Raw genomic sequence first — 11,442 nt, 5'->3', positions numbered from 1 at the left:
TTCATAAATTTTCCCAAACCAAGAATCGTAAGTAATTTCTAGATAACATAGTTTTATAATAATTAAGCTCACCTTAAGCAAGTTTAGAAATACCGGCTATTACAAAAGTGTAATTTTTTAGGCAACTTGAATGCTATTGAGGGCTTTAGGATGTAGAAGCAAGAGTACTTGATCATCAAAATTAATAGAGAGAAAAGATAATGACTTTGCTTCTAAAACAATTAAACGAAGTATTGATCAATTCTTATTTTCGTATGGCTTACCAACGGTAACAACTGCAAGAATAGACTCGGATTCCAAACGTGCTCTTCAACAGCCAAAGGTCTGCAGCAGCTCATCCTCCATCTTTTGAGAAGGGAAAAAAGAAGATGATATTAGTAATTGACAAAGATAAATGACAAAGGAACTTTATGTCTACTGCATGCAAAGAACTAACAATGCAGAGGGAAAACTCTCCAAAAAGATCGATTGATGAAACAAGACAATAATGAGCGTCTACAACGAGAACACGCTGGAATCATCCTATATTACTGACATTCAGCATATGTCTAGGATATCAATGATGGACAACAGCTCACTAATTGTTGATAAATCGAGGGAAATAAAAAGGGGATAGATAAAGATTGCACCTTCGTAACTGACATAAGCTCATTGTGAGCTGAAAAATCTGAAGATCTGATTGGCTCGAACCCATTTATCGCATTGAGAGAGTGAAACATACTCTAATCTGACTGCAAAATTGGAACCCTGTAAAGAGAGGCATACAAGTCTATGTTAGGTTTACTATCGGAAATTCAAGTCTATGCTAGGATTCACGATAATGTATTGCAAATGCCAACAAAATTTTCTAAAAAAATAACGTAGTGGAAACTGAAACTCAGGGGAAAAATAAATCAACATTTTGAAGGGAACTCTTGAAGTCAATACAATTAGAGAAGACTAAAACTTTGGAATTCATTGGCTAATCTAATGCAGATAATGTCCAAATTACAGTAAAATTTCCAGGTTAAGAAATGTCCAAAACAACTGATCTGGGCATATAAATTTGCTTAATTACAATTAAGAAACTTCTATAAACTAATTGCAACATCATTCGAAATAGAACCACTAACATCACCAATCATATATCAAAAAGGGAACCCAAAAGACTATAGAGATTACTTGGAGTAGGCCACTTCCTCTTTCTTTCCCCCTTTTTTTTATCTTTCTTGTTGCATGAGATGAAATATGGGGGTATTGAGTGATCGAACTCGATTATACCACAACCGAGGTCATGGTGGTTGAATTATACAGCTGAACACCATATAATCAAGACGCACCTATAATTTGAAACAATTTCGAAATTATAGTTCAGATTTTGAATTTGTAAGTAGATTATCTAGAATTTTGGCAAACACAATAGCAAAATGGTAGGAGTACACACCCAACTGGTTCATAGAGAGACTTTCTACCATTAGATTTTCTCGTCATCTGTATCTTACAGATTAACTAAACATCAGTCTTATAATACACACTTTGCACCAAACAAAGAGTCATTTTAGCTAATTCCTTTTGATAATCTTGTCTAAAATAAAATATAAATCACTCCAAAATGCAGCACCAGGGTCACTGAAATATGAAGAACTACATTATGGATCTTGTTAACTGATATGTATTTCAAATACTACCACGAATTCTACACACCTTAGTAGCAAATTGCTTTTTTGGGAGTCTTACCACCAGCAGACATACCCACAATTCTCTTAGCACAAGACATTCTGAAGCATATTCAGCTTAAAGAAATGGGCAAATTTTAATTATACAAATAACACTTTAATTTCAAGAAATGGAAACAAATCAAATTGGTAATGGGAACAGTGAATGAATCAAAGTGAGTCAACTAATACATATGACCAATTTCAGAAATCGCCCTTCAAGTTTTATAAGTCAACCTGGTCACATAATTTGTTATTAATCTGTCTTACATAAATAATTGTGTATTAGCAAAGACCAGCATTAAATATCTAGAAAAATCTACTAATTCAACTCATTTGAAATTACAAGTTACAACTTGCATGTTCAAACATGAACAAAAAGCATACAACTTCAGTACCTCTTGTCAGTTTCACTTACTTCAGTACAACTTGCTGAAATCGATAAGTTTTCTCTCACGAGGCTGTAACTTTAAGCTGGCATCGGTTTCAGGAGGCAGGCAATCCCTTGTAAGATGGGACCCCTCTTCTGTGCATACGTTCACTAAACCTTTAATGGAGAGGCTTGTACCTGTCATTTGAGAATCAGAATCAGCCATGTATATTTTGAATTAGCACATGTATAAAATATCAGAAACAGCCAGCAACAGTCTCCGGTACCAACCATTATTTACGTCTTTGGAAGAATCAATCTCATCATCATCAACAGATTTTGCTTTCTTTAACGGTCTGCTGTCATCATTATCCAGCACACCATCTGCAGAAGGCTCTAGAAGCGCAGCAGATGCATCCTGCTGTATATCAGAAGTGTCATACTTCTCACAGCCATTATCCTCTGAGCAATGAGATCCATTTGAAATCTTTGGACAATATCTTCTTCTTCTTTCACTCTTGTGTGGCCCTGTCTCTGTAACAGGAAGATCAATGAACTCGGAGAGCAACTCGCATACATAAAATCGCAGCATATCACTGTTATCTAGCACCCTACTATAACCCAGAAATCAGAGAGAAAAAGATACCATTAGGACCAATTTATTTGAAAGATCTAGCTTTCCACTACCTACACCAAAATCAATCAAATAAAAACTATGATTCATCAAAATAAAAACCCAATTAATTAAAAAAAAAAGGACATCTTTTAAAAAACTAAATTAGACATAAATAAACAAAGAAATCCTAACCAGTTGAGATGGGAGATTGAATGAAGAAGACAAAAAGACAAAAACAAACGACAATGCAAACTAAACGCATGTTTTGGTTGAATCTCTAGTTGCATCCATTGATTCTCTCTCTAAAAATTAATGAATCTCTCTAAAAATTAATGAATCTCTAGTTGCATCTATTGAAATCTGAAGATAAATGATAAATTTAAGAGTTTTTCTTTGTGGGTATTTAAGAGATTTGATTGATAAATGAAAGAACAGATTTTTGATGAATCAAAATAAACAAAACAAAACAAACAAGAAAAACAAATGAATCACAAAAAGAATGAAAAAATGGGTAGTTTTGATAGAAAATGACCAAAGTTTATATTGCAGGGAAAAAAATAGTGTCTCAATGTTTTGGTTGAAGACTCCTAGAAGCTGCTTATTCTCCTAGCCTTGTTAAACTGACAGTATCATGTTACTGCTGCAGTTAACAATTCTGTTGTATGAAAACCAAACAAACAGGAATTACACAGCAACTGACATCGTCGGAAGATCTGAAAGAGCTGGGTATATTATTATGTCATCATTACAAACAGAACTTCAAAAATAACCAAAGAAAAAGTATGATAGATTCACAACAAAATTGTAAGACATACAAGGTAAGTATATTGTTACATAAACAATCTTCGTTGGTGAAATCGCATGAAGACACATAAATCCTAAACTGGCAAACTTAATAGAAAGTGAATGAAGTTAAGAAAAAAGATGCGGAAAAAATGAGATGGAAACCTTAATTTGCGTAATTTACTTTTAAGAAAAGATAAATATTATTCAAAATAAAAGTTTACCCCATCTCCAAATCATCGTATTCATCGTCTGCCATTAGAGATCTTGGAAGCTTGTTCTCACAAAACCCTAAAGAGGTTTCATCCAAGCGAAGAGAAAAATCTGTAAATTATGTCTGAAAAAAAAAGTCACGAATTAATTGTATTTTTAGAAGATAAAACAACACGTGCAAAGCCAGGGTAAAAATCAAGTTTAAACACCACAAGATTACTACTAAGAGTACATAAAATCAATGACAAAAGGTCTAAAATAATTAATTCAAGCCAGAAATCGAATAGCCTAGTTTAATCACAATAACTGGGAATCAAAATTCTTGCCTTAGATTATGGAGTTTGGTAACTTTCCAGGTATAGCTTTGTTTCATTTGAATTGAATCTGAATTCCTATATTTTTTCATTGGATCTAAAATTAACTTGGAAAATTGCAATTCGTAGATGGACAACAGTTTCGTGATATATGTATTTGGACAACGTTTTGGCTGATTATGAGAATTGTAATCCTTGTCATAGAAAATTAGGAAGAGTTCTATTATCAGATTTCTCAATGTATTTAGTGACAACTTACCGATGAAATTAGGCTAATCAGATAAATTGGGGTACGAAATCTCTACAGAACAGAGGGCTAAGAATATGTTCCCTAAATAACATAATTCTTATAGATTATAGTTGTAGGGTTGCTTTCTCATGGTCAACTGGTTTTGTCCAGTAATGTTTATAGACATAGTCAATTAGTGAAGTAGTGTACTAAGCAAAGGTTGACCCCTTAGAGAAGAACATAAGCTAAGTAGTACATATAGAACGTGTCTAGTTCTACTCAACAACAAACGACCAGCAAATTGTAGATCTTCAGATATTTCTCTTTAAATAACAGGAAAAATGCCCAAAGATTACATCTTTTCTTATTTTCAAATATCTCCTCCAATTTTTTGTCACATTTCCAATAACTTAGCGATAAAAAGCATCTGAAAATAGCCAAAAAAAAAATCGAAATGAAGAATAACTTACAGTAACTCTCCCTGCTTCCTTCGGTCTCCTCCCTGGCGCCACCACAACCACCACCCGATGCGCAGATAATTCAAAAGAATATTTTTACGCGCAAATAATGATGAAACTCCAAAATTCGAACTATAACTAACCAGATCTTGGGAAAAACACGAAACCCTAAAAAATCCATGAGAAATTAGATCTTAATTCTAGCAAATTCGAAAAAGTATCACAAGATCTAAAACAAATAGCAAATAAACCCATAATCTAACTACAAGAATTGAAATTTCATGGAAATTAAAGATTAGAGATAAAATTGACTAACCCTTGAAATATAAAGCCAATAATCGAAAGCCACTGCTGAAAAAGGAGGGAGATGGTGTCGATTCAACGGCGGTGAGAGTAGGCGTAGGTCAGCATGGTGGAGTTTCACCTTCGCTAAATGTTCATTTCGTCGAAACTTGAGAGAGAGAAAAAAAACAAAGGTTAAAAAAGAAGAAGAATGAAAGAGGATGAACTGGAAACTTGAAAGAGGAGAATGAAGAAGAAGAGCGAGAGAGGAGAGAGATGAGAGACAGAGAGACTGAGAGATGAGAGATGAGAGACTGAGAGAACTGGAAAAGCTGGAGAGAGGAGCCCTTGCTATGTTCCACAGGCAGAGGCAGAAGAAGGGAGGAAAACGTGGAAGAAAGAAGGAAGGGCAAGTAGGCAATTTCAGGGATTTGAAGGGGCAGAACCGTCACAGCACTGTTACTAAGGAACAGTAGCTTGAACTCCCCACTTTTTAATGGGTAATGGATAAATTGCTACAAAGTTCCCAAAGCACCCTCATTCAACAATTTTTTTTCCCATTTTATCCTAAATTTTCCTTTGAAATTTGTACCAACTTTAATTTTTTATGAATAGAAAATGGTCAAACGACCCTCCCAACATACTCGTCTGACTTATGTTCCCCCCATTTGAGGACCATATTGAGATTTTTCTTTCTGCCTCTCTTTCCTCTCAATTTACTCCATTTCACACCTCATTCATCCCCATTACCCTATATTCACTGATTTTTTTTGGTTTTTCCACACAAAAAAGAACTTAAAATGACTCTCTTATCATATTCATGCATACCTTTTGTTGTAGCCTGAAAATAACGACTCTCCACCGCACACGTGGACTCATTTGGAGCGTCCACGTGTCTCCTACCTACAAATAAAGAGTACAAGACAAAAAGTGGATAGCCGAAGTACAAATCTCTATTCAGGAAAAGTACTAGTCCATCTTCTTGGCCTGACATGCACTCAAGCCCAGGACCTCAAAAGACATCTACACATGATTAGATGATGTGTACCTCCCAATCAATCATTGCTTGCCACGTGTCATGCTCTTATTGCTTAGCCAATCAGGTGCCCTTAAAATAGGGTGACCTAAGGGTACAACAATCACTCCAAACATTATAAATAATCCTTAAAATCAGGAGAAATGTACCTTTTTCAGAGCAGTGTACTATTACTTTGTCACAATTCTCTCTCTCTCTCTCTCTACTTTCTCTCTCTAAAACTTTCTCTTATTATTCCTGGTATCTGACTTAAGTTTCGAGGGGGAGCCACCACCCAAACCTCTAGGGTGAGTCCCTTTTTGCAGGTTCGGAAACGAAGCTAAGGTTTGAAACTATCTGACAAGGATATCGTTACACAAGTCTCCATCTAAGAACCTGTTGAGGATTAGCAGTTTATTTACTAGTTCAAGGTTTACGTAACACCTTGGTTTTATGGTTGAGATCTAAGTTTCATTCATAGAAAATAATTTCACATTCATATAGCTTACATAATTTTATCTCAAAGTCAGTTTTTCACTCGGTTTTTTTTCCGTGTAATTCTTTATTCTTCTACGTTTTTTCTCTTTGGTTGAAATGATTTCTTCTTTTGTGTTTTTGCCCCTTTGGTAAAAATTATGTCTTCTTCTTCTGGGTTCATTTTGGTGGTTGTAAGTGTTACATATATATATATATATATATATATATATATATATGGGCAGGATCACATGAGAATGCTTCTTACATGAGAAATGAGAATGAATCTCAACCACACGATTGGATTAGAGTTACCACACTTGTTCATTAGAGTTATACCCTTGAAAAAAATTCAAGCCCAAAAAAAAAATTTTTTTTTTCGAAATATTTTTTCTAATTTTTGTTTTTTTGGAGTTACATCACTTTTTCATAGAGTTACATCACTTGTTCATTAGAGTTATAGCGTGTAAAATTCATTCTCATTTCTCATGTAAGTATGTATTCTCATATGAACTCATATATATATAATAGAAGAAAACTAGCCGTATATGCACGCGATGCCTGCATCAACAATCTTATGTACGAATAGGCATTTATATTTTTAATTTAAAATTATTCTGGTATTGATTTAAATTATTGAGGTTTCTTTGTAGATGTTATTATTTTTTTGAACTAAAGGTGACCAATTTTCAATTGTTAGAAAAGTTTGGTCGATATTTAATAACTCTTTGTCAGCGGCTTTAGTATAGTTCTTCAATGATTGTAAATGTTAATAAACCATATTGTTTGAACTTTGTAAATACGAAGTATTATGTTGTCAGGATATATCACCAACTTTTTTTTATGGAAGATTATTCAAATTAATTTCGTAAAAATTGATTGTGTCAATGTAGTCAAGTTATTAAGAGTGCTCCCAGTGGTTGCCCTCCTTGTGGGTTATAAGGAGAGAGAGTAGAAAAGTAATATTAGTTTGTTAGGAGAGAGAAAAAATTGGCCAAGAAATTGATGCCCAACTCTTCATGATGGACCAAAAAAAGAGGAGCAAAGAAGAAAATGGAGGAGAGAGAAAAAAATAGTGGGTAGGTGAAAGAGTGAGAAAATAATAAAATAATTAATGACCACAAATTATAGGGCAACCATTGGTTGTGTGATTGCATATTTCATTTTTGACTTATTCCATATGGCAAGTTGCATTAATTCTCATTTTTAAATTTATTATAAAAAATGTTGTTTTCATTTATTAGAGGGTACCCTAGACATTTCAAATGGGGACACCACACCTCTTTCATTGACTTATATAAAAGATATATTTTTGGATTTGAGGAGGGAAAGAATTTATGTGGTTGCAATTTTTGCGCTCCCAATCTTGTAAATATATTGGTTGATAAAAATGCTTTTTTTATTCTTATTGGCTGATTTAAGTTTGTTAGGATTAATCTATATTTATATGCCTTTAATTTTTTTTGATGGGATGTAGCCTTTAAATGCATTTTTTTGCTATAAACCCTCCAAATTCTCATTGCCATTTCTGCATTAAGTGCGAGCACAATTCCAATGCATTTATCTTATTAAAGCCTAATCATATCATGTTTTCTTTTCTTAATTCCTGTGAAAAAAAAAAGTAAACATTATATTATAAGATAGAAGAAATAGAAGTATAATACTTTAGACATTATACATTTTATTCTTATTGATTTATTAGCTTTTTCCCTTAAAAGAAAAATAACCTACTTCTCTTTGTTCCTCATCAAGAAAAATGGTATGCACTTTCTCCTTTTCTTTTTAGATGCTATACTTTTGAAATTGCAAATTCCTGGACAATTTTGGAGAGGAGAGAGATAAAGAGTATGAAAAATAGGGACCCATGTGATAGGAGAGAGATAGAGAGGATATATTTCCCAAAAAAGAAAATAATGCATCTAATCCGAAACATCTCCTTTTGAAAAGTCGCATCTGAAAAGAAAGGGAGGAAGTAATTAATAATATACATACATAGAAATTTTCACTTGCTTCTTGAGTTTCATTTAACTTATCGATCAATTAGTGATTGGTAAGAAAATTGTAGGAATTCAGCTTTAATGTGTGGGAGGTTTGGATACTTTTTGAACTATCTTCACTGAAGATTTTCTCCTCTGTTGCTGCGACTACATAAGGTTCATATAGAAAAGAGGAGATGAAGATATTTCTCCATTGATGAGAGAGAATATTATATAGAGAAGAAAAAATATAATAGAAGTGCTTATTACAAAATGAAAAGTTTGCTACAGTATACTATATATACAAAACAGTCACAAAGAATAAATATCTTATACACCCCCTTCAAGCTTGACTTGGGACACAAGTCCAAGTTTGGAACAAAGATGATCGATAATGCGGATGAGCAGCAAGAGGCTTGGTCAAGACATCACCTAACTGGTTTGCACTTGAAATATGAGTTGTATGAAGTCCTGTCTCAACTTGTTCACGCACATAATGCGTGTCTCTTTCTAAATGCTTGGTCTTTTCATGAAATACATGATTTTGTGCTAGATGCTTAGTAGATAAATTATCACAGAATAATGTCATAGGTAGAGATACTGGAACATCTAAATCTTGTAGTAGTCCTTCTATGCAAAACTAGCTCACTAGCTGTATGACATGCTTCCGTATTCAGCTTTAGTATAAGATTTACTCACTGTTGGTTGATTCGTATTCTTCCAAGACACCAAATTGCAACCAAGAAATACTGCATATGCACTGAATGTTATGCTAGTAAACTGAGATCCGCTCCAATCAGAATCACTATAAGTTGTTACCTCCATGTCAGATATAGCAGAGTAAACTAAACCATGGTCCAAAGTACATGTAAGGCAGCTGTCCTATGAGGAACACGAGAACTATGCATGAATTGGTTGAGATGTTGACCATAATAGGAAAGATCATAATCTCCTTACCAATTTTCTGTAAACATCATATTGTGGAAGAACCTCTCCAACATCTGTAGATAACTTCAATCCAGTTGATAGAGGAGCAGAATTAGGAGCACAATCTGTCATTCCAGAATCTGAAATAATGTCCTTAATTTATTTCTTCTGAGACAAAAAAATGCTTCATCCAAACCTTTCTTTACATCTTCGATTTCATAATAGAAGCCTAATCACAAGAATATCATCAACATAGACTAAAACCACAATAAACTCATTATCCTTGGTTCTTGTAAAGAGAAAATAATCCTGTTTGGACTGATGAAAATCAAAGGAATTTATGAACTTAGTCAACTCCTTATTCCATATTCTAGATGCTTAGCTTGTTTCAAACCATAGATTGACTTCTTCAACCTACACACTTCACCTGGGTTCACCTTAGTATAACCAGCAGGGAGGAAATGTAAACTTCTTCATCCAAACGCCTATGAAGAAAAGCATTATTCACTAACTGACATAAAGGCCATTTCTGCACAGTTGCCAAGGCAATAACAATTCGGATAGTTGTTAATTTTGCAACAAGAGAAAAAGTTTGGGTATAGTCTTCCCCTTCCACTTGTTGATACCTAATGACTACTAAAATATTATCCTTCAATCTCTCCACATTTGGTTTTGAATACCCATTTAGATCCAATTGGTTTATTTCTTTTAGGTAAAGTTGTAACATCCCAAGTTTGATTGTGTTCTAGGGTCTGAATTTCTTTTTCCATCGCAGCAATCCAACTAGGGTGATTTTTAGCTTGATTATAAGTTTTAGGTTCAAGAGAAGAAATGTCATTAGAAAGTGAATCAGAATTAGAATTCACATCTATTGTTCTGTGAGGAATATAAGTAGTTGATATGTCATTTTTATGTATAGTTTTTAGATGCATTTAGTTTCATTTTAGAGCATTTAGTTTCATATTTAGGTTCATTATTTCATTATATTCTTAAGTTATACTTTTGTACTTCTATTCGGTATGTTTTCTTGTTTTTGATGAATTTCAGGCATTGATAACGTATTTGGAGTATGATTAGCTAAGCTTAAGGATTAGGAGCACTTGTAAAGGAGTTACAATGCATAAGGATCATATGGATATGTCATAGTACGAGTTTGAGCAAAAACGAAGCAGAAAATTATTAGAAGAAATGTGAAAAAGAGTCACGTCTACTCTTCTGATCATAACTTTTGATGTGATTCTTAGAATCGAGTAATTCTACCATATTTGGAAACTAGACTTGAAGATCTTTCCAATGATAGGTGGAATGCCCCGAGGAGACTTCTAGTCAAGGAGTTATGCCTTTCGGAAGATTGCACTGTTTCTGCTGGAATCTGCCACGTGTACGCGCGATCACTAATCCGCCTATTAATGACTTATTTAAGACTTTTCTTATCTTGTAAATTACTTTCCAAGTCATATTAGGTTATTGAATATTTATTTAGATAGGTTTTCATTCTTTCTCTCTCTCTCCTCCCTCTCACGTTATTTTTTTTAGGTTTTAGGTTTTAGTTTTCTCTCCTCTCTTTCTCTCTAGTTTTTAGTGTAAACCCTAGTTTTTATTCTTTTTCATTAATTCATGAGTTCTATTAGTTTCTTTCATTGATTTCTTTAATTATGTTTTCTTTTATAGTTTTAGATTTCATTATTTATTTCATGATAGAGTAGTTTCTTTTATCTATGGTTAAGTTGAACCCTAGTATGATTTAATTCATAATGTTTCTTTAAATTCTCATATTAATTGTTTATTGTTCTTGCTTAATTGATTGTGTATATTCCAATACTAGATTAGGGATAACTATTATTGTTGAATTCCATTGTCTTGATCACAACGGGAGTTGGATTTTGACGGATTTGAGTATTTCAATTAAGGCATGAAGTTCTCCACGGGAGTAGGTAGAATGGATTGTTAGGAAGTTAAAGTGTCGTGTTTAATGTCTTTAATTTGCATGATTCCACGGGAGTAGGCTTGAATGCATATTAGAGAAGCCATAGATACTCGGGAGAGGTTTATGGTACTTTATAGGGTGTACTTTTCCTTGTGAACATTTAA

General features: G+C 33.6%; 1 protein-coding gene across 1 annotated transcript; it reads right to left on the bottom strand.

The window, feature by feature from the left end:
- Positions 1-2,113: 2,113 nt before the first annotated feature.
- On the bottom strand, positions 2,114-2,779 carry LOC130591329 (uncharacterized). Its single transcript, XM_057394604.1, has 2 exons — positions 2,356-2,779; positions 2,114-2,262 (listed from the first exon to the last, which is right to left on the bottom strand). Exons 1-2 carry the CDS (start codon positions 2,654-2,656, stop codon positions 2,114-2,116), a joined length of 450 nt encoding a protein of 149 aa, XP_057250587.1. The 5' UTR covers positions 2,657-2,779.
- Positions 2,780-11,442: the final 8,663 nt, after the last annotated feature.

The sequence above is a fragment of the Beta vulgaris genome, chromosome 5, assembly GCF_026745355.1.
Source record: "Beta vulgaris subsp. vulgaris cultivar EL10 chromosome 5, EL10.2, whole genome shotgun sequence".
NCBI classification, from domain to species: Eukaryota; Viridiplantae; Streptophyta; class Magnoliopsida; order Caryophyllales; family Amaranthaceae; genus Beta; species Beta vulgaris.
The sequence above is the reverse complement of the archived record's forward strand: the minus strand, read 5'-3'. Positions and strand labels throughout refer to the sequence as shown.

Bases quoted from the DNA above. Each gene is read 5' to 3' on its own strand.
- LOC130591329 (XM_057394604.1), bottom strand. From the start codon at position 2,656: ATGCTGCGATTTTATGTATGCGAGTTGCTCTCCGAGTTCATTGATCTT. The intron at 2,263-2,355 runs GTTGGTACCGGA...CTCAAATGACAG, and splicing joins TTCCAAAGACGTAAATAATG to GTACAAGCCTCTCCATTAAA.